The following is a 24,226-nucleotide window of genomic DNA, read 5'->3' as shown; positions in this document are numbered from 1 at the left end:
AACGTGTGAGCGCTTTATCCACTCTACAAGGTGTTTCCCAACGTAACCTATCCACTGGCGGGAAAGGGAACGCCATTAGTACCTTCTTAGGAATTACCAATTTCTTATCAGGGGAAGCCCACGCTTCTTCACACACTTCATTTAATTCATCTGACGGGGGAAAAACTACAGGTAGTTTTTTCTCCCCAAAAATAATACCCTTTTTTGTGGTACCTGGATGTAAATCAGAGATATTTAACACCTCTTTCATTGCCTCAATCATGCAGTGAATGGCCTTAATGGGCATTAAATTTGACTCCTCGTCGTCGACACTGGTGTCAGTATCCGTGTCGACATCTACTTGTGCCATCTGAGATAGCGGGCGTTTCAGAGCCCCTGATGACTTTTGAGACACCTGGACAGGCACGAGCTGAGAACTCGGCTGTCCCGCAGTCGGCATGTCGTCAAATTTCTTATGTAATGAGTCTATACGTGCACTCATTTCTTTCCATAAGCACATCCACTCAGGTGTCTGCCCCCCAGGGGGTGACATCCCTTCTAAAGGCACCTGCTCCGCCTCCACCTCATTATCCTCATCAAACATGTCGACACAGCCGTACAGACACACTCCACACACACAGGGAATGCTCAATATAGAGGACAAGACCCACAAAAGCCCTTTGGGGGGACAGAGTGAGAGTATGCCAGCACACACCAGAGCGCTATATAAGGCAGGGACTAACTGAGTTATGTCCCTTATAGCTGCTTTTTAATATATACTATATACTGCGCCAAATTAAATGCCCCCCCTCTCTCTTTTTTACCCTTTTACTGTAGAGTAGTCTGCAGGGGAGAGCCAGGGAGATTCCTTCCAGCGGAACTGTGAGGGAAAAATGGCGCCCAGTGTGCTGAGGGAGATAGCTCCGCCCCTTTTCCGCGGCCTATTCTCCCGCTTTTTTATGGAATCTGGCAGGGGTATTTACCTCATATATAGCCCCTGGGGCTATATATTGAGGTATTTTTGCCAGCCAAGGTGTTTTTATTGCTGCCTCAGGGCGCCCCCCCCCCAGCGCCCTGCACCCTCAGTGACCGGTGTGTGAAGTGTGAGAGGAGCAATGGCGCACAGCTGCAGTGCTGTGCTCTACCTTGGTGAAGACTGATGTCTTCATGCCGCCGATTTTCCGGACCATCTTCTTGCTTCTGGCTCTGTAAGGGGGACGGCGGCGCGGCTCCGGGACCGAACATCAAGGCTGGGCCTGCGGTCGATCCCTCTGGAGCTAATGGTGTCCAGTAGCCTAAGAAGCCCAAGCTGGCTGCAAGCAGGCGAGTTCGCTTCTTCTCCCCTTAGTCCCTCGTTGCAGTGAGCCTGTTGCCAGCAGGTCTCACTGAAAATAATAAACCTAAGACTATCTTTCTTCTAAGAGCTCAGGAGAGCCCCTAGTGTGCATCCAACCTCGGCCGGGCACAAAATCTAACTGAGGCTTGGAGGAGGGTCATAGTGGGAGGAGCCAGTGCACACCAGGTAGTCCTAAATCTTTCTAGAGTGCCCAGCCTCCTTCGGAGCCCGCTATTCCCATGGTCCTTTCGGAGTTCCCAGCATCCACTAGGACGTTAGAGAAACAACTGTTAGATAAATCTGTTTTGAACATGGATGACCCAGAAATGGAAGCACCTGACACAACCAGGAGATACGTAGACTTGCCTCTTACAAACTACGCAGCTCATCTACAGGGGAGATCTTGTGCTGTATGGTTGAGGCTGGAAATGGGTGTAGTACGGGTGACCGGCGGTCTCCTGACCGCCGGTCACCTTACCGACGCCGGGATTCCGGCAGCATACCGACGCCGGGATCCCGGCGGGGAGGGGCGAGTGCAGCAAGCCCCTTGCGGGCTCGCTGCGCTCGCCACGCTGCGGGCTCGGTGGCGACCTGCGGTCGCCACGGGTTCTATTCCCACTCTATGGGTGTCGTGGACACCCACGAGTGGAAATAGTCCCTGTTGGTCGGCATGCCGACCATCGGGATAGTGAACCGTCGGGCTCACGGAGGAGGTCATGTGAGTGTCGGTCAGCCGACCGGCGGTCACATGACTACCACCCCTGGAGGGTGTAGTACGGGTGACCGGCAGTCTCCTGACCGCCGGTCACCTTACCGACGCCGGGATCCCCGGTGTGTCAGGTGCTTCCATTTCTGGGTCATCCATGTTCAAAACAGATTTATCTAACAGTTGTTTTTTTATTACATGTTGTTTTTTTATTAAATGTTTTATCAGCATCCACAAAAAAAAGGAAAATTGAACCACAAAATGACACGACAGAAAGTCACACAAATGATAAACGATTAACAACTAATGATACGGAGACTGGTAATCATCTGTGCTGTGCTCTTACCTATAGACACCGTATTCCACATGGATTGACCGGCGGTCACATGACTACCACCCCTGGAAATCACCATCATTGTGCTTCTTACACCGTTATCCTGCTGCTAACATAAAATGAACTAGAAGCCGATTGCTGGAGACTCCATATAGAACCAGGATGAGCCATCTGTAAGGACATGGGATGGATGTGTCTGCATCAGTCACTTACCGCATGTCTAGGTGTGTCAGCTGTAGCAGCATGCACAGATTCAGGGAAATTGCTGGGATTTTATTGAAGCCGAGGTTTACATCACACGCAGAGTCTTTCATTTCCACTATCCTGAAATAAATCAAACATATCTGATATTGGAATTAACCTATGATTTACCAAATCTACAGCTGATGACAACATCCCTAATTATTATATCTAAGCTTTCTACCGCCCCACAGGGTCAGGGGGGCCAGCCCGCTCAGCTCCCCACAGGGTCAGGGGGGCCAGCCCGCTCAGCTCCCCACAGGGTCAGGGGGGCCGCCCCGCTCAGCTCCCCACAGGGTCAGGGGGGCCACCCCGCTCAGCTCCCCATAGGGTCAGGGGGAGGGGCACCTTACTCAGCTCCCCATAGGGTCAGGGGGAGGGGCACCTTACTCAGCTCCCCATAGGGTCAGGGGGAGGGGCACCTTACTCAGCTCCCCACAGGGTCAGGGGCACCCCACTCAGCTCCCCACAGGGTCAGGGGGAGGGGCACCCCACAGGGTTAGGGGGAGGGGGGGGGGGGTCCCACTCAGCTCCCTACAGGGTCAGGGGGGGCACCCCACTCAGCTCTCCACAGGGTCAGGGGGGGCACACCGCTCAGCTCCCCACAGGGCCAGGGGGGGCACACCGCTCAGCTCCCCACAGGGCCAGGGGGGCCACCCCGCTCAGCTCCCCACAGGGCCAGGGGGGCCACCCCGCTCAGTTCCCCACAGGGTCAGGGGGGGGGGGGGAGGGGGCACCCCTCTCAGCTCCCCACAGGGCCAGGGGGGGCACACCGCTCAGCCAGGGGGGGGCACACCGCTCAGCTCCCCACAGGGCCAGGGGGGGGGGGGGGGTACACCGCTCAGCTCCCCACAGGGCCAGGGGGGGCACACCGCTCAGCTCCCCACAGGGCCGGGGGGGGCACACCGCTCAGCTCCCCACAGGGCCAGGGGGGGGTACACCGCTCAGCTCCCCACAGGGCCAGGGGGGGGGCACACCGCTCAGCTCCCCACAGGGCCAGGGGGGGGTACACCGCTCAGCTCCCCACAGGGTTGGGGGGGGGGGGGGGGGGGGGTGAGCGGGGGATGGGAAAGCACCCCGCTCAACTCCCCACAGGGCCAGAGGGCCACCCCGCTCAGCTCCTCGCAGGGTCATGGGGGGGGGGGGGGGCACACCACTCAGCCCCCCGCAGGGTCAGGGGGGGCACACCACTCAGCTCCCCACAGGGTCAGGGGGGGCACACCACTCAGCTCCCTACAGGGTTGGGGGGGGGGGTTGGATGGGAAAGCACCCCGCTCAGCTCCCCACAGGGTCAGAGGGCCACCCCGCTCAGCTCCCCACAGGGCCAGGGGGGGCACACCGCTCAGCCAGGGGGGGGCACACCGCTCAGCTCCCCACAGGGCCAGGGGGGGCACACCGCTCAGCCAGGGGGGGGCACACCGCTCAGCTCCCCACAGGGCCAGGGGGGGGGGGGGGGTACACCGCTCAGCTCCCCACAGGGCCAGGGGGGGCACACCGCTCAGCCAGGGGGGGGCACACCGCTCAGCTCCCCACAGGGCCAGGGGGGGGGGGGGGGGTACACCGCTCAGCTCCCCACAGGGCCAGGGGGGGCACACCGCTCAGCTCCCCACAGGGCCGGGGGGGGCACACCGCTCAGCTCCCCACAGGGCCAGGGGGGGGTACACCGCTCAGCTCCCCACAGGGCCAGGGGGGGGGGCACACCGCTCAGCTCCCCACAGGGCCAGGGGGGGGTACACCGCTCAGCTCCCCACAGGGTTGGGGGGGGGGGGGGTGAGCGGGGGATGGGAAAGCACCCCGCTCAACTCCCCACAGGGCCAGAGGGCCACCCCGCTCAGCTCCTCGCAGGGTCATGGGGGGGGGGGGGGGCACACCACTCAGCCCCCCGCAGGGTCAGGGGGGGCACACCACTCAGCTCCCCACAGGGTCAGGGGGGGCACACCACTCAGCTCCCTACAGGGTTGGGGGGGGGGGTTGGATGGGAAAGCACCCCGCTCAGCTCCCCACAGGGTCAGAGGGCCACCCCGCTCAGCTCCCCACAGGGTCGGGGGAGGCACACTGCTCAGCTCCCCACAGGGCCAGGGGGGGGCACACCGCTCAGCTCCCCACAGGGTCATGGGGGGGCACCCCGCTCAGCTCCCCACAGGGTCGGGGGGGGGGGGGGGTGAGGGGGGGATGGGAAAGCACCCCGCTCAGCTCCCCACAGGGCCAGAGGGCCACCCCGCTCAGCTCCTCGCAGGGTCATGGGGGGGGGGGAGCACACCACTCAGCCCCCCACAGGGTCAGGGGGGGCACACCACTCAGCTCCCCACAGGGTCAGGGGGGGCACACCGCTCAGCTCCCTACAGGGTTGGGGGTGGGGGGGTGGATGGGAAAGCACCCCGCTCAGCTCCCCACAGGGTCAGGGGGGCCAGCCCACACAGCTCCCAACAGGGTCAGGGGGGCCAACCCGCTCAGCTCCCCACAGGGTCATGGGGGGGGCACCCCGCTCCGCTCCCCACAGGGTCAGGGGGGAGGGGCACACCACTCAGCTCCTCACAGGGTCAGGGGGGGGGGCACACCACTCAGCTCCTCACAGGGTCAGGGGGGGCACACCACTCAGCTCCTCACAGGGTCAGGGGGGGCACACCACTCAGCTCCCCACAGGGTCATGGGGGGGCACCCCGCTCAGCTCACCACAGGGTCGGGGGGGGGGGGGTGAGGGGGGGATGGGAAAGCACCCCGCTCAGCTCCCCACAGGGCCAGAGGGCCACCCCGCTCAGCTCCTCGCAGGGTCATGGGGGGGGGGGGGGCACACCACTCAGCCCCCCCACAGGGTCAGGGGGGGCACACCACTCAGCTCCCCACAGGGTCAGGGGGGGCACACCGCTCAGCTCCCTACAGGGTTGTGGGGGGGGGGGGGGGGGGGATGGGAAAGCACCCCGCTCAGCTCCCCACAGGGTCAGGGGGGCCACCCCACACAGCTCCCCACAGGGTCATGGGGGGGCAACCCGCTCAGCTCCTCACAGGGTCAGGGGGGGCACACCACTCAGCTCCCCACAGGGTCATGGGGGGGCACCCCGCTCAGCTCACCACAGGGTCGGGGGGGGGGTGAGGGGGGGATGGGAAAGCACCCCGCTCAGCTCCCCACAGGGCCAGAGGGCCACCCCGCTCAGCTCCTCGCAGGGTCATGGGGGGGGGGGGGGGGGGGCACACCACTCAGCCCCCCCACAGGGTCAGGGGGGGCACACCACTCAGCTCCCCACAGGGTCAGGGGGGGCACACCGCTCAGCTCCCTACAGGGTTGTGGGGGGGGGGGGATGGGAAAGCACCCCGCTCAGCTCCCCACAGGGTCAGGGGGGCCACCCCACACAGCTCCCCACAGGGTCATGGGGGGGCAACCCGCTCAGCTCCCCACAGGGTCATGGGGGGGGCACCCCGCTCCGCTCCCCACAGGGTCAGGGGGGGGGGCACACCACTCAGCTCCCTACAGGGTTGGGGGGGGGGTTGGATGGGAAAGCACCCCGCTCAGCTCCCCACAGGGTCAGAGGGCCACCCCGCTCAGCTCCCCACAGGGTCGGGGGAGGCACACTGCTCAGCTCCCCACAGGGCCAGGGGGGGGCACACCGCTCAGCTCCCCACAGGGTCATGGGGGGGCACCCCGCTCAGTTCCCCACAGGGTCGGGGGGGTGAGGGGGGGATGGGAAAGCACCCCGCTCAGCTCCCCACAGGGCCAGAGGGCCACCCCGCTCAGCTCCTCGCAGGGTCATGGGGGGGGAGCACACCACTCAGCCCCCCACAGGGTCAGGGGGGGCACACCACTCAGCTCCCCACAGGGTCAGGGGGGGCACACCGCTCAGCTCCCTACAGGGTTGGGGGGGGGGGGGGGGTGGATGGGAAAGCACCCCGCTCAGCTCCCCACAGGGTCAGGGGGGCCACCCCACACAGCTCCCAACAGGGTCAGGGGGGCCAACCCGCTCAGCTCCCCACAGGGTCATGGGGGGGGCACCCCGCTCCGCTCCCCACAGGGTCAGGGGGGAGGGGCACACCACTCAGCTCCTCACAGGGTCAGGGGGGGGGCACACCACTCAGCTCCTCACAGGGTCAGGGGGGGGGGCACACCACTCAGCTCCTCACAGGGTCAGGGGGGGCACACCACTCAGCTCCCCACAGGGTCATGGGGGGGCACCCCGCTCAGCTCACCACAGGGTCGGGGGGGGGGGGGGGTGAGGGGGGGATGGGAAAGCACCCCGCTCAGCTCCCCACAGGGCCAGAGGGCCACCCCGCTCAGCTCCTCGCAGGGTCATGGGGGGGGGGGGGGGGGGGGGCACACCACTCAGCTCCCCACAGGGTCAGGGGGGGCACACCGCTCAGCTCCCTACAGGGTTGTGGGGGGGGGGGGGGGGGTGGATGGGAAAGCACCCCGCTCAGCTCCCCACAGGGTCAGGGGGGCCACCCCACACAGCTCCCCACAGGGTCATGGGGGGGCAACCCGCTCAGCTCCCCACAGGGTCATGGGGGGGGGCACCCCGCTCCGCTCCCCACAGGGTCAGGGGGGGGGGGGCACACCACTCAGCTCCTCACAGGGTCAGGGGGGGCACACCACTCAGCTCCTCACAGGGTCAGGGGGGGGCACACCACTCAGCTCCCCACAGGGTCATGGGGGGGCACCCCGCTCAGCTCCCCACAGGGTCATGGGGGGGGCACCCCGCTCCGCTCCCCACAGGGTCAGGGGGGGGGGGCACACCACTCAGCTCCTCACAGGGTCAGGGGGGGCACACCACTCAGCTCCTCACAGGGTCAGGGGGGGCACACCACTCAGCTCCTCACAGGGTCAGGGGGGGCACACCACTCAGCTCCCCACAGGGTCGGGGGGGTTCGAGGGGATGGGAAAGCACCCCGCTCAGCTCCCCACAGGGTCAGAGGGCCACCCCGCTCAGCTCCCCGCAGGGTCAGGGGGAGGAGCACCCCACTCAGCTCCCCACAGGGTCTCTCTCATTCCACTCACAGTTCCAAAAATCCTATTACAACACCTAAGATAAATGACTCAATCTAGCAGACCCGTTACTGTATTACGTCTAAGTTGACCAGTTTTGGAGGGAACCAATTTAGGGTCATGAGTTTTGCGGTACATGGTATTATAAAATATTTTTCACATGAAATTAGAAAAAAAAAAAAAAATGACCATTAAATCTCAACATTAAAGTGTCAAAAGTCACAGCTACAAAAGTGCTGGAAATGAGCAGCTATGACACGGACACTCCCAGCTGCGGCGGCAGATCATCAGCTCTTCAGTCATTAGCTCCACCACTAATGGTCAACACGCATTAGGTACACAGCGTCAAAAGGTCAACATGAAAAGGTCAACACAGCATGTTTAAATTTTTTGAGTGTTGTTTCTGCCCCCAAAGCACGTGGAACCCCCATTAGTATACTGCTTTTCTTGCCATGCTTCGGGCCCTGTTACTATTCCCAATCGTATTCCGCATGGATGGTAAAGTATGAAAAAGTTGACCCCCCCAAAGAAGCTGTGCTGACCATGTGCGTCGACTATTTAAACCTGTCGACATTTTGTACCTGCTGATCATAAGCCCTGTAGACCTTTTACATGTCAACCTACTGACCGTGTCGACCATTAGTGATCAACCTAATGACTGTTGACCTTGTCATGGTGGACGTATAGCCCGGATACACCCAGCTGCGCGCACACACCCGGGATAAAGCGGTGGCACTTGATTCCAGTCATTTTCAGTAAGTGGGAAGGTGTAAAATTCACGTCAAGGGCTCTTAGAAAGCAGATACTTGACTAGGAAAGTGCTGTGAAATTAGAACTCCCTTCCCTTGGCGCCTGTACAGCCGCGTGTTACAGATTCATGCAATGCAGCTTAGGTTGCTGATCCAGTCCTTCCATAAGAGGAAGGAGCGGATGTATTTAAAGAAAAGTCCCGACAATAGGGGAAGAAAAGGACATCAGAATACACACGCAAGCAATTAGCAGAGAGGTCGCCATATACATGGGCATATAACAAGAACATGCGGCTGGCTATATGTAACTAGCGTTTCTCATATAAAATGTATCACACAAAGTTTTTAACTCCTGCTCCAGCACCACTGAGGGATTATGTGGCTGTAATGTGCCCCTTACATAGACAGGGACCACTGATCTACTCTGATCTGGTCATTCGGTGACTGAACCAATCGGGATGCAGTTAAGCTCCCGGCGGTCAATATACCGACACCGGGATCCTGAAGGACATGATGGCGTCCTGCCGCGCCGGGGGGGGGGGGGGGGGGGGGTAGGATAGGTTTAGGCATGAGAAGTGGGGTTAGGGTGCAGGGACAGGAAGATTAGGGTTAGGTACCGGGGAGGGAGGTTTAGGGACTTGGAAGGGGAGGTTAGGGTTAGGCACCAAGTGGGGAGGGTTAGGTTTAGGCAGCGGGGAAGGGAGGTTAGGGTTAGGCACCAAGTGGGGAGGGTTAGGTTTAGGCAGCGGAGGAAGGGAGGGTTAGGCACCAAGTGGGGAGGGTTAGGTTTAGGCAGCGGGGAAGGGAGGTTAGGGTTAGGCACCAAGTGGGGAGGGTTAGGTTTAGGCAGCGGGGAAGGGAGGGTTAGGGTTAGGCACCAAGTGGGGAGGGTTAGGTTTAGGCAGCGGGGAAGGGAGGGTTAGGGTTAGGCACCAAGTGGGGAGGGTTAGGTTTAGGCAGCGGGGAAGGGAGGGTTAGGGTTAGGCACCAAGTGGGGAGGGTTAGGTTTAGGCAGCGGGGAAGGGAGGTTAGGGTTAGGCACCAAGTGGGGAGGGTTAGGTTTAGGCAGCGGAGGAAGGGAGGGTTAGGGTTAGGCACCAAGTGGGGAGGGTTAGGTTTAGGCAGCGGGGAAGGGAGGGTTAGGGTTAGGCACCAAGTGGGGAGGGTTAGGTTTAGGCAGCGGGGAAGGGAGGTTAGGGTTAGGCACCAAGTGGGGAGGGTTAGGTTTAGGCAGCAGGGAAGGGAGGGTTAGGGTTAGGCACCAAGTGGGGAGGGTTAGGTTTAGGCAGCGGAGGAAGGGAGGGTTAGGCACCACTGGGGAGGGTTAGGTAACTACAAGGAGGGTTAAGGTTAGGGTAGGGGGCAGGGGAGGATTAGGGTACTTTACAGGGGGCTGTTGAGTTTCTAATGGTCGGGATGCCGTATGGTCTGGAAGTCGACATTTGGCATGCCGACACTTATTCTCAGTAGTTATGTCAACAATGATACCTTTGATGTAAACCTAGCCGCAGACTAACCCTAATATGTGTGGACAGTCATAATGTTAACAGTATGTCAGTGTCAACATTCTGAACAGTCGACATTGTGCCACAGACATGCACAGTGCTAAATCTATATAGAACTATAATGTATGGTGATTTGTTACCGATGGTTATCGCACACATATTCCACAGTGCCATTCACATGAGTCACTGCCCAAGTGGAGCTTACAATCTACAGCAGGGGCGGCCAGACTTTTGGAGTCAACGATCTACTTTGAAAGTTAAAAAGCTTTTGTGATCTACCCAGGAGGAATAATAGCGTGGCATAACAAAAAAGTGGGTGTGGTATAACAAAAAAAGGGACGTAGCCTTGCTGCACAGAGTGTAATGACTGTCTCGCACGAAATAACACATTGGCCCCCACAGGTAAAAACCTCAAACACATATGCCCCCACAGTGCCAGATACACATATGCCCCCACAGTGCCATGTGCGCACAGTGCCAGATATGCCCCCATAGTGCCAGATATGCCCCCACAGTGCCATGTGCCCACAGTGCCAGATTACAGATATGCCCCCACAGTGCCATATTACAGATATGCCCCCACAGTGCCAGATTACAGATATGCCCCCACAGTGCCATGTGCCCACAGTGCCAGATTACAGATATGCCCCCACAGTGCCATATTACAGATATGCCCCCACAGTGCCAGATTACAGATATGCCCCCACAGTGCCATGTGCCCACAGTGCTAGATATGCCCCCACAGTGCCAGATTACAGATATGCCCACAGTGCCATGTGCCCACAGTGCCAGATTACAGATATGCCCCCACAGTGCCAGATACAGATATGCTCCCACAGTGCCATGTGCCCACAGTGCCAGATTACAGATATGCCCCCACAGTGCCAGATACAGATATGCTCCCACAGTGCCATGTGCCCACAGTGCTAGATATGCCCCCACAGTGCCAGATTACAGATATGTCCCCACAGTGCCATGTGCCCACAGTGCCAGATATGACCCCACAGTGCCAGATATGACCCCACAGTGCCAGATTACAGATATGACCCCACAGTGCCATGTGCCCACAGTGCTAGATATGACCCAACAGTGCCAGATATGACCCCACAGTGCCAGATATGCCCCCAGTGCCAGATATGACCCCACAGTGCCAGATATGACCCCACAGTGCCAGATATGACCCCACAGTGCCAGATTACAGATATGCCCCCACAGTGCCATTTACCCACAGTGCTAGATATGCCCCCACAGTGCCATGTGCCCACAGTGCCAGATATGCCCCCACAGTGCCAGATATGCCCCCAGTGCCAGATATGCCCCCACAGTGCCAGATATGACCCCACAGTGCCAGATATGACCCCACAGTGCCAGATATGACCCCACAGTGCCAGATATGACCCCACAGTGCCAGATATGCCCCATAGTAGTGCTCACCGTGCTGTGTGGAGAGCGCAGCGCATGCTTCTCCTGCCTGCCGCCCTCAGTCTGGTCTCCGGAGGTGACGGCAGTGTGTATATCTCAAATCAGGCGCCGGTCCGCGAGCTCTGATTGGCTAACGAACCGGCGCCTGATTTGAGCTATACACTCCGCCATCACTGCAGGAGACCAGAATGAGGGGCAGGGCGGCAGGCAGGAGAGGCGCGGCTTCGGGTGGATGGGCGGCGGATCGTGATCGACTGGTCGCATGTCCGCGATCGACTGTTTTGCCACCCCTGATCTACAGTCCCTATAACGGGTGTCATTTTTTTCTTCAGGAGCCAATTAACCTACCAGTATATATTTGGAGTGTGGGAGCAAACTGGAGTACCGGGAGGAAACCCACGTGAGCACGGGGAAGACATACAAACTCTACACAGTTACAGTCTTGGTGGGAATTAAAACCAAGACCACAGTGCCGTGAGGCAGCAATGCTAATCACTACACCAACCATGCTTGTGTCCAACATATAATTGCTACTTTTATGGGGGGGAATTGAAATAACCCCAAAAATGTTGCGACTATGAAAAACGGGGGAAAACCTTAAGTTTTTTCACTTTTTTTTAGCTTCGGGCTATTCAATTACAGGCATTTTTTGCGCCCATTAAAGCTTGAGTTTTCATGCATTAACAGGGGAATTCAATTACCCACGGTGATAACTGCGGTTAAAACATTAGGTAGCCTCAAACTTTACCACCCAGGGCTATCCAACTGCACTTCTTTTTCTCTCCCGATTAGCTTGCTAACGCCCATTAACTTAACATTTTAACAGGTGTTAACATGGGTTAACGTGCGTTAACATACAGAATCCATGATAACTTCACAGATTTGTGCGTTAACAGGGCCGAAGCACCAGTTAACACCCTGATTATCAGTGATTATTTTCGACCCGATAAGGCGGGTAAAAAAAAAAAAGCCCCCAATAGCTCCTGGCTATAGGGCTAATTGGATAGCCCCGATAGATCAATTAGCCTGCAGTGATCTACAGCGGTTAATTTAATCCCGGCCATAAAATCCGGTATAAAGTCATAAACCTATGTGTTAACACTTCCGGCTTCATGAAAACGGTCTACTGAACAGGGATTTTTATTCGGAGCTTGCTGAGGTCCCAAAACAACAAAAAAGAAATCGCTAAGAGCTGCAGACGGGTTGCATTCGGAGCTAATTAGATAGCACCGCGGAATAAACTAGCCCACAGTAAAATAAGAATTTACTTACAGATAATTCTATTTCTCGTAGTCCGTAGTGGATGCTGGGAACTCCGTAAGGACCATGGGGAATAGCGGCTCCGCAGGAGACTGGGCACAAAAGTAAAAGCTTTAGGACTACCTGGTGTGCACTGGCTCCTCCCCCTATGACCCTCCTCCAAGCCTCAGTTAGGATACTGTGCCCGGACGAGCGTACACAATAAGGAAGGATTTTGAATCCCGGGTAAGACTCATACCAGCCACACCAATCACACCGTACAACCTGTGATCTGAACCCAGTTAACAGCATGATAACAGAGGAGCCTCTGAAAAGATGGCTCACAACAATAATAACCCGATTTTTGTAACAATAACTATGTACAAGTATTGCAGACAATCCGCACTTGGGATGGGCGCCCAGCATCCACTACGGACTACGAGAAATAGAATTATCGGTAAGTAAATTCTTATTTTCTCTGACGTCCTAGTGGATGCTGGGAACTCCGTAAGGACCATGGGGATTATACCAAAGCTCCCAAACGGGCGGGAGAGTGCGGATGACTCTGCAACACCGAATGAGAGAACTCCAGGTCCTCCTCAGCCAGGGTATCAAATTTGTAGAATTTAGCAAACGTGTTTGCCCCTGACCAAGTAGCTGCTCGGCAAAGTTGTAAAGCAGAGACCACTCGGGCAGCCGCCCAAGATGAGCCCACCTTCCTTGTGGAATGGGCTTTTACAGATTTTGGCTGTGGCAGGGCTGCCACAGAATGTGCAAGCTGAATTGTGCTACAAATCCAACGAGCAATCGTCTGCTTAGAAGCAGGAGCACCCAGCTTGTTGGGTGCATACAGGATAAACAGCGAGTCAGATTTTCTGACTGCAGCCGTCCTGGAAACATATATTTTCAGGGCCCTGACTACGTCCAGCAACTTGGAGTCCTCCAAGTCCCTAGTAGCCGCAGGTACCACAATAGGCTGGTTCAAGTAAAACGCTGAAACCACCTTAGGTAGAAATTGAGGACGAGTCCTCAATTCTGCCCTGTCCGTATGAAAAATTAGGTAAAGGCTTTTATAGGATAAAGCCGCCAATTCCGAGACACGCCTGGCTGAAGCCAGGGCTAACAGCATTACCACTTTCCATGTGAGATATTTTAAGTCCACAGTGGAGAGTGGTTCAAACCAATGTGATTTTAGGAACCCCAAAACAACATTGAGATCCCAAGGTGCCACTGGAGGCACAAAAGGAGGCTGTATATGCAGCACCCCCTTGACAAACGTCTGAACTTCAGGAACTGAAGCCAGTTCTTTCTGGAGAAAGCACCCCGCTCAGCTCCCCACAGGGTCAGGGGGGCCACCCCACACAGCTCCCAACAGGGTCAGGGGGGCCACCCCATACAGCTCCCCACAGGGTCAGGGGGGCCAACCCGCTCAGCTCCCCACAGGGTCATGGGGGGGTACCCCGCTCAGCTCCCCACAGGGTCATGGGGGGGGGGCACCCCGCTCCGCTCCCCACAGGGTCAGGGGGGGGGGGGGGGCACACCACTTAGCTCCTCACAGGGTCAGGGGGGGCACACCGCTCAGCTCCCCACAAGGTCGGGGGGGGGGGGGGTTTCGAGGGGATGGGAAAGCACCCCGCTCAGCTCCCCACAGGGTCAGGAGCACCCCACTCAGCTCCCCACAGGGTCTCTCTCATTACACCTAAGATAAATGACTCAATCTAGCAGACCCGTTACTGCATTACGTCTAAGTTGACCAGTTTTGGAGGGAACCAATTTAGGGTCATGAGTTTTGCGGTACATGGAATTATAAAATATTTTTCACATGAAATTAGAAAAAAAAATAAAAATGACCATTAAATCTTAACATTAACAAAGTGTCAAAAGTCACAGCTACAAAAGTGCTGGAAATGAGCAGCTATGACACGGACACTCCCAGCTGCGGGGGCAGATCATCAGCTCTTCAGTCATTAGCTCCACCACTAATGGTCAACACGCATTAAGTACACAGCGTCAAAAGGTCAACACAGCATGTTTAAATTTTTTGAGTGTTGTTTCTGCCCCCAAAGCACGTGGAACCCCCATTAGTATACTGCTTTTCTTGCCATGCTTCGGGCCCTGTTACTATTCCCAATTGTATTCCGCATGGATGGTAAAGGATGAAAAAGTTGACACCCCCAAAGAAGCTGTGCTGACCATGTGCGTCGACTATTTAAACCTGTCGACCTTTTGTACCTGCTGATCATAAGCCCTGTAGACCTTTTACATGTCAACCTACTGACCGTGTCGACCATTAGTGATCAACCTAATGACTGTTGACCTTGTCATGGTGGACCTATAGCCCGGATACACCCAGCTGCGCGCACACACCCGGGATAAAGCGGTGGCACTTGATTCCAGTCATTTTCAGTAAGTGGGAAGGTGTAAAATTCACGTCAAGGGCTCTTAGAAAGCAGATACTTGACTAGGAAAGTGCTGTGAAATTAGAACTCCCTTCCCTTGGCGCCTGTACAGCCGCGTGTTACAGAGTCATGCAATGCAGCTTAGGTTGCTGATCCAGTCCTTCCATAAGAGGAAGGAGCGGATGTATTTAAAGAAAAGTCCCGACAATAGGGGAAGAAGAGGACATCAGAATACACACGCAAGCAATTAGCAGAGAGGTCGCCATATACATGGGCATATAACAAGAACATGCGGCTGGCTATATGTAACTAGCGTTTCTCATATAAAATGTATCACACAAAGTTTTTAACTCCTGCTCCAGCACCACTGAGGGATTATGTGGCTGTAATGTGCCCCTTACATAGACAGGGACCACTGATCTACTCTGATCTGGTCATTCGGTGACTGAACCAATCGGGATGCAGTTAAGCTCCCGGCGGTCAATATACCGACACCGGGATCCTGAAGGACATGATGGCGTCCTGCCGCGCGGGGGGGGGGGGGGGGGATAGGATAGGTTTAGGCATGAGAAGTGGGGTTAGGGTGCAGGGACAGGAAGATTAGGGTTAGGTACCGGGGAGGGAGGTTTAGGGACTTGGAAGGGGAGGTTAGGGTTAGGCACCAAGTGGGGAGGGTTAGGTTTAGGCAGCGGGGAAGGGAGGTTAGGGTTAGGCACCAAGTGGGGAGGGTTAGGTTTAGGCAGCGGAGGAAGGGAGGGTTAGGGTTAGGCACCAAGTGGGGAGGGTTAGGTTTAGGCAGCGGAGGAAGGGAGGTTAGGGTTAGGCACCAAGTGGGGAGGGTTAGGTTTAGGCAGCGGAGGAAGGGAGGGTTAGGGTTAGGCACCAAGTGGGGAGGGTTAGGTTTAGGCAGCGGAGGAAGGGAGGGTTAGGGTTAGGCACCAAGTGGGGAGGGTTAGGTTTAGGCAGCGGGGAAGGGAGGGTTAGGCACCACTGGGGAGGGTTAGGTAACTACAAGGAGGGTTAAGGTTAGGGTAGGGGGCAGGGGAGGATTAGGGTACTTTACAGGGGGATGTTGGGTTTCTAATGGTCGGGATGCCGTATGGTCTGGAAGTCGACATTTGGCATGCCGACACTTATTCTCAGTAGTTATGTCAACAATGATACCTTCGATGTAAACCTAGCCGCAGACTAACCCTAATATGTGTGGACAGTCACAATGTTAACAGTATGTCAGTGTCAACATTCTGAACAGTCGACATTGTGCCATAGACATGCACAGTGCTAAATCTATATAGAACTATAATGTATGGTGATTTGTTACCGATGGTTATCGCACACATATTCCACAGTGCCATTCACATGAGTCACTGCCCAAGTGGAGCTTACAATCTACAGCAGGGGCGGCCAGACTTTTGGAGTCGACGATCTACTTTGAAAGCTAAAAAGCTTTTGTGATCTACCCAGGAGGAATAATAGCGCGCGCCGCAGACGCGTGTGCAAAAAAAAGGGCGTGTTATAACAAAAAGTGGGTGTGGTATAACAAAAAAGTGGGCGTGGTATAACAAAAAAAAGGGACGTAGCCTTGCTGCACAGAGTGTAATGACTGCCTTGCACGAAATAACACATTGGCCCCCACAGGTAAAAACCGCAAACACATATGCCCCCACAGTGCCAGATACACATGCCCCCACAGTGCCATGTGCCCACAGTGCCAGATTACAGATATGCCCCCACAGTGCCAGATACAGATATGCTTCCACAGTGCCATGTGCCCACAGTGCTAGATATGCCCCCACAGTGCCAGATTACAGATATGCCCCCACAGTGCCAGATTACAGATATGCCCCCACAGTGCCATGTGCCCACAGTGCCAGATTACAGATATGCCCCCACAGTGTCAGATACAGATATGCTCCCACAGTGCCATGTGCCCATAGTGCTAGATATGCCCCCACAGTGCCACATTACAGATATGCCCCCACAGTGCCAGATTACAGATATGCCCCCCAGTGATCGCAAAAATAGGGATTTTTGTTTACTTACCGTAAAATCTCTTTCTCCGATTCCATCTGGGGGACGCTGCGCAGTTACTTGTGGGTTAGAGGTGTGTGGTTGTGGAGTTTGGCACAGAACTATTAAAAACTGACCCCTCCCCCCTCTAACCCCTCCCATCTCCTTCCTGCCCAGCCAGCACCTCAGTTAACGTTTAGCCAAGCCAAAGGAGATAGACCGAAAAAATTTTACTGGTTAAACCAGACAACCATATGGGAGGGATCGCAGCGTCCCCCAGATGGAATCAGAGAAAGAGATTTTACGGTAAGTAAACAAAAATCCCTATTTCTCTTTCATCCATCTGGGGGACGCTGCGCAGTTACTTGTGGGATTTCCCAAAGCAAGCTAATGAGAGGAGGGAGAAGTGGACGGCATAGCCGTCCGTAAAATTTGACGCCCAACAGAGGCAGTCTCCAAATTGAAAATATGAAAAACGGTAAACCCTTTTTGAAACGTATGCACAGGCGACCAAGTCGCCGGCCTACATAGCTGCTCAATAGATGCACTCCCGCGAGCAGCCCAAGAAGCTCCAACTCGAATGAGCTGGAATCGATTCAGAAACTGAAATATCAGAAAACTGTTTTTATGGCGAAATCACCCAACGAGCCACTGTGTTCTTGGAAGCCGGCCAATCTCGTTTGGGCGCATCAATTAAAAACTAACAATGCAGCCGTACGACAGACAGGATCCGGACAAGATAAATAAATCCGTAAGGCCCTAAGCATATCTAAGAGAGCCAAATGGGAATCCTCCCCGGAAGGAGAAGGAGTAAACGCTGGAAGGACAATGTCCTAATTTAGATGAAACGCTGACACAACTTTCGTAAGGAAGGAAGGTTTTTGTTCGCAGAACCACCCGGCTATCATGAAACCTCAACAAGGGTGGTCTGCAAGAAAGAGCTGTCAATGCAGATACTCGTCCTGCGGAGGCAATTGTCAATAGGAAGACAACTTTTGAACGTTAGATACCGCAATTTTACAGATTCCAAAGGTTCAAATGGAGAATACTGAAGAGCCGTAAGTTACAGTCCCAGGGAGGGACCAGAGGAACAAAAGGTGGCTGAATCCGAAGAACTCCCTGAAGGAACGTCTGAACTTCTGGAAAGATAGCCAGTCTCTTTTGAAAGAAAGAACCGATAAGTCAGAAACTTGACCCTTCAGTGAAGAAGTCTCAGACCCTTATTGAGACCCTCCTGAAGGAAGTATAACCGACGAGGAATATGAAACAAATCCGGTGTTAAACCACGCTTTTCACACCAATCAATGTAAATACGCCACACTCTGTGGTAACTCTAGAAGTCACCGGTTTTCTAGCCTGAATCATCGTTTACACAACAAGACGAGAAAAAAACCCTTTTCCCTTAAAATGTTGGGTTCAAGAACCAAACCGTCAAAGCCAGCCGACCCAACCTGGGTGGTGACCTGGTCCTTGAATCAGAAGATCCGGACTCAGAGGGAGTCGGAATGGTTCCTCAACGACCATATTGTGACGAAGAATGTACCACTGTCAGCGTGGCCAAGCTGAGGCCACCCAAATGATTGGGAGACCTTCTTTCTGAATGCGTTTAAGCAGACGTGGAATCAGTGGAAATGGTGGAAACACATATCCCAGTTGAAAGTGCCACGGTGCTGTCAGTGCATCGATTAGAATTGCTTGAGGGTCCTGAGTACGCGACCCGTAGAGAGGAAGATTATTATTGAGGCGAAACGCCATCAGATCTACATCGGGCAACCCCCACCGGGCTACTAGAGTCAGAAACACCTCCTGGTGAAACTCCCACTCTCCCGGATGCATCGTGTGACGGATTAAGAAATCCGCTTCCCAGTTCTCGATTCCTGGAATATGAATCGCGAATATGGCCAGGAACCAATGTTCCGTCCATGTGAGAGTCTGAGCGACTTCTTTCATTGCGGATCAGCTTCGAGTACCTCCTTCCTTGTTTATGTAAGCAACTGCCATGGCGCTGTCGGACTGAATCCGCACTGGATGACCGTGAACCATGGTTTGAATCCGAAGTAGTGTATACCGGATTGTCCTTAACTCCAAGATGCTGATCTGCAACTTTAACTCTTGACTGGTCCAGAGTCCCTGAAAGTGATGAGTCTGAAACACCGCCACCCAACCTCTGAGGCCGGTGTTTGTGGTGACCATCACCCAAGACCAAATTGTGAACGGAACTACTTTGGTCAAATTGGATCTGTGAAACCCCCAGCGAAGCGACTGATGAGTCTGTACAGACATGCGGACCAACAGTAATTCGAGATGAGGCCCTGTCCGAGTCAAACAGTTGAGAATCTGAGCCTGAAAGGGTCGAGTATGAAATGTGGCATATGGAACTGCCTTGAAGGTTGCCACCATCTTGTCTCACTTGCATGCATCGGAGAACCGAAACCACCGGTAAATGTAGCCGTGTTCGAATTCTGTACTGTATGTCCTGAATCTTGTCCTGAGGAAGAACCACTTTTCTGGTTGTTGGTGTCGAATAAAAGTCCCAGAAACATAATTTTCCGGGAAGGAAGCAAAGACGACTTCAGACAATATATTATTCATCCGAATGACCGCAGAGACTCCATAGCGAGATGCAAGTTCTGATGACGAATCAACCCTGCCTTGATCAACAGATTTCCCAAATACAGAATAATGCTGATTCCCTGCCTGAAACTGAAAATGTCAAGGCCGACAGCGAATCTCAGAAGAAATTGATGACCCGTCCAAATAGAAACAAGCAGATAGGCGTCTTATGTCCAATTAGGCCAAATATCCCCCTGTTTCCTTGGCGACAATCATCGAGAGGATGGATTCCATTTTGAACTTTTGTGTTGAAATGAACCTTCCAGTTTGTCCACGAGTAAAATCCCCGAGCTCTCTGCCGAGCGGGACCTAGAAGAATTACTTCATTTCGTAAGAAAAATGTCTGTTGCATGATGAAGAGCTCGACGTCTGAAGGGACCATTTGAAAGATGAGTGATGAACACCCGATATGGGACTGGTTCCTCGTGATCTAACAAATATTCTCTGGATATGACCTCTGTCACCCACCGATCTGGTCTCGACCGGAACTACCCTTCTTTGAACTGTAGTAACCGAGTCTCAACCGTCACTGACCCCTCCGGGGATCGTGAACCATCATGCAGTAGGTTTGTTGGCAGGTTGACGTCTACCTCTGAATGCCTCCCTTCGTGGGTATCCCCTGTATATGAAAGGACCGAAACCTTGTACAATTCGGTTTCGGAGGAGCAACTGGAAGAAAGGGGTTCCTTCTGTAGAATGTGAGATAATCTTCTTTGATTCCGACCTAAAGAGAACTCACCTTCAAAGGGTACCGCCGACAAGGTCTGTTTGGAGTCAAAATCGGCATTCCAAACCCGAGACCAAAGAGACCGGCTTGTTGTCACGGTCAAGGCAGAAATACGGGATTGTAGCGCAGCAGGATCAACCAAGGCCTCACCCACATAAGTAAGAGCCTTCTGAAATCTGTTCTGCTAATTGAATGGCTTCCGATGGATCGTCAGACTGCCTTCCAGAGATGACCTGTGCTAGTCAGTCATCCGCGGCCTTGAGGACCCAAGCGCCAGCTAAAAGTGGGTGAAGAGAAACACCTGATAAAGAAAACATATTTAGGCATTGCTTCAATCTTCCTATCTGTAGGATCTTTCAACGTCACAGACTGTACAGAAGGAATAACCGTAGTTCCTGCTAAATTTGAAATGGGAACGTCTACCTTTTGGCCTGTTTCCCAAAATCTCATATCCTCCCTCTGTAAAAGGATATAGAAATTTTTATGTCCTAGGGGCTTGGAAACGAGAATCCGGCTTAAGTCAGGCTCCTTTAAAATATCCCTGTTATTAAGATGACGGATGGAGTCTATCAGCAATCTAACAGCTGCGCTAGTAGAAAAGTCATCTTCCCAGACCGAAATCTCGCCCCACTCTGGGTCTACTTCCCCATTTCATAAAAACTACACCTGAACATTGTTCTAGGTGTATGCAGACAGCACATGTGCTGTGTCAATCAGAACCTCCAATGGGAATTACTCCAACTCCTCTCCCAGAAAGTTATAGCGGGCAACGGCTATGGCCGTTTTGTAGCAGAAGAACTGCCGGCAGAGTTTCCAAACTTGTTTTGGGATTGAAGTAAATCAGCAAGACATCTGCCCATATTTTGAGCCCACACCAGATGTGTCTGGCCCAAGCAGACATAGACTGATCCGCGGAACCTCCCTGTTGGATCACCACAGATGCACCAGAGCATGAAGCACAGAGGGTATCAGCATCCGCTTTACCCATAGCTAGCCTTGACCCACATTGTAAGCAGGAAAATAACCACCGAGGATGTCTTTCCTCTTTGTAGATCCGTCTGATGTATTGACATAATTAAACTTTATTTTATTTATTTTTTATTTTTTATTATTATTATTTATTTATTTTTAAACAAATGCACTACAAACGAACTATAAGCTCAGTAGAGTAATGAACAGTACTGTGTAATTTATATTGAAAAAAGTTTTTACTGTGCAAAAATTAAATCTGTTAACTCTCATTAAAAGTGTAGAATAACACTATGCCCCCAAAGTATACTTGCTGTTAGGTGACCTTCAACTGTGTGTGCTGCACAGCGCCTCTCGTACTGTCTCCGTAGAAGATGGCGCCCGGTGCTTTGCAGACGCTGGCCGGGAGGGCGCGCGAGGCAGTGCAGGGCGGGAATCCGTCCTTTTGAAGTAAGTAAGCGCCGCGTCCCCCTGCTATAGCCGGAAGCCTGCGTCTCCTGCTCACTGCTACATCCAGCGGCTCTGTTCGTCCAGCGGCTCTGATCGGGCAGTGGCTCCCGCACACCGCTATATACAGCGGCTGTGTTCGAGTAGCGGCTCCCGCGCACCGCTACATACAGCGGCTCTGTGCGGGCAGTCTCTAGCGATCCCCCGGGGAGTGACTCACCACTCTCTTCCCCTTTATCTCTTCAGTCAAAAAAAACAAAAAAACAGTGGAATAAATAAATCCCTGTTACTGCGCTCCACTGCTCCCCTCCGGAGAGAGAGCGGAGGGGGAGGGGGGGGGGTGGGAGGCACACAAGTATAAATATAAATATGAAAGACATATATATATATATATATATACATATATAGGAAGGATAGACCAATACTGTCAGAGACAGATTGTGTCTATCCTGTACCTCCTCACTGCCGACTTCTTAGGAACAGGAATCCAGCCCCAGTGACCGAAGTGTGGTGGCCTCCAGCGGCAGAATAGAGTGGGAACTCTAGCTAACCCCACTCTAGTAGCACCTGTCACCTGTATACAGGGACTAGGCACTCCAAGTAATAAAATAATAAAATACCTAACTAAAATCTTCAGAGAGAAAAATCTGTGTCTGTACTCCACAGGCACAAAACTAAAACTGAGGTGCTGGCTGGGCAGGAAGGAGATGGGAGGGGTTAGAGGGGGGAGGGGTCAGTTTTTAATAGTTCTGTGCCAAACTCCACAACCACACACCTCTAACCCACAAGTAACTGCGCAGCGTCCCCCAGATGGATGAAAGAGAAATAAGATTTTACTTACCGATAAATCTATTTCTCGTAGTCCGTAGTGGATGCTGGGACTCCGTAAGGACCATGGGGAATAGCGGCTCCGCAGGAGACAGGGCACAAGAATAAAAGCTTTAGGATCAGGTGGTGTGCACTGGCTCCTCCCCCTATGACCCTCCTCCAAGCCTCAGTTAGGATACTGTGCCCGGACGAGCGTACATAATAAGGAAGGATATTGAATCCCGGGTAAGACTCATACCAGCCACACCAATCACACCGTATAACTTGTGATCTGAACCCAGTTAACAGTATGATAAAACGAAAAGGAGCCTCTGAAAAGATGGCTCACAACAATAATAACCCGAATTTTTGTAACAATAACTATATACAAGTATTGCAGACAATCCGCACTTCGGATGGGCGCCCAGCATCCACTACGGACTACGAGAAAAAGATTTATCGGTAAGTAAAATCTTATTTTCTCTGACGCCCTAGTGGATGCTGGGACTCCGTAAGGACCATGGGGATTATACCAAAGCTCCCAAACGGGCGGGAGAGTGCGGATGACTCTGCAGCACCGAATGAGAGAACTCCAGGTCCTCCTCAGCCAGGGTATCAAATTTGTAGAATTTTGCAAACGTGTTTGCCCCTGACCAAGTAGCTGCTCGGCAAAGTTGTAAAGCCGAGACCCCTCGGGCAGCCGCCCAAGATGAGCCCACTTTCCTTGTGGAATGGGCTTTTACCGATTTTGGCTGTGGCAGGCCTGCCACAGAATGTGCAAGCTGAATTGTACTACAAATCCAACGAGCAATCGTCTGCTTAGAAGCAGGAGCACCCAGCTTGTTGGGTGCATACAGGATAAACAGCGAGTCAGATTTTCTGACTCCAGCCGTCCTGGAAACATATATTTTCAGGGCCCTGACAACGTCAAGCAACTTGGAGTCCTCCAAGTCCCTAGTAGCCGCAGGTACCACAATAGGTTGGTTCATGTGAAATGCAGAAACCACCTTAGGTAGAAATTGAGGACGAGTCCTCAATTCTGCCCTGTCAGAATGAAAAATTAAGTAAGGACTTTTATATGATAAAGCCGCCAATTCTGACACACGCCTGGGTGAAGCCAGGGCTAACAGCATCGTCACCTTCCATGTGAGATATTTGAAGTCCACAGTGGTGAGTGGTTCAAACCAATGTGACTTTAGAAAACTCAACACAACATTGAGATCCCAAGGTGCCACTGGAGGCACAAAAGGAGGCTGTATATGCAGTACCCCTTTTACAAATGTCTGAACTTCAGGCATTGAAGCCAGTTCTTTCTGGAAGAAAATCGACAGGGCCGAAATTTGAACCTTAATGGACCCTAATTTTAGGCCCATAGATAGTCCTGTTTGCAGGAAATGGAGGAAACGACCCAGTTGAAATTCCTCTGTAGGGGCCTTCTTGGCCTCACACCACGCAACATATTTTCGCCAAATGCGGTGATAATATTTTGCGGTTACGTCCTTCCTGGCCTTGACCAGGGTAGGGATGACTTCATCTGGAATGCCTTTTTCCCTCAGGATCCGGCGTTCAACCGCCATGCCGTCAAACGCAGCCGCGGTAAGTCTTGGAACAGACAAGGCCCCTGCTGGAGCAGGTCCTTTCTCAGAGGGAGAGGCCACGGTTCGTCCGTGAGCATCTCTTGAAGTTCCGGGTACCAAGTCCTTCTTGGCCAATCCGGAGCCACGAGTATAGTTCTTACTCCTCTCCTTCTTATGATTCTCAGTACCTTTGGT

At 53.9% G+C, this 24,226-nt stretch overlaps 1 protein-coding gene across 2 annotated transcripts in view; it reads right to left on the bottom strand.

The window, feature by feature from the left end:
- Positions 1–24,226, bottom strand: part of LRRC40 (leucine rich repeat containing 40) — a 146,126-nt gene that overhangs the window by 35,333 nt on the left and 86,567 nt on the right. For both annotated transcript variants that reach the window (XM_063939104.1, XM_063939103.1), the window contains one exon: positions 2,569–2,679. In XM_063939104.1, coding sequence (XP_063795174.1) covers positions 2,569–2,679 — 111 coding nt within the window. The remainder of the gene's footprint in view (positions 1–2,568; positions 2,680–24,226) is intronic.

The sequence above is a fragment of the Pseudophryne corroboree genome, chromosome 9, assembly GCF_028390025.1.
Source record: "Pseudophryne corroboree isolate aPseCor3 chromosome 9, aPseCor3.hap2, whole genome shotgun sequence".
NCBI classification, from domain to species: Eukaryota; Metazoa; Chordata; class Amphibia; order Anura; family Myobatrachidae; genus Pseudophryne; species Pseudophryne corroboree.
Note: the sequence above shows the minus strand (reverse complement) of the source record. Positions and strands in the feature narration are given on the sequence as shown.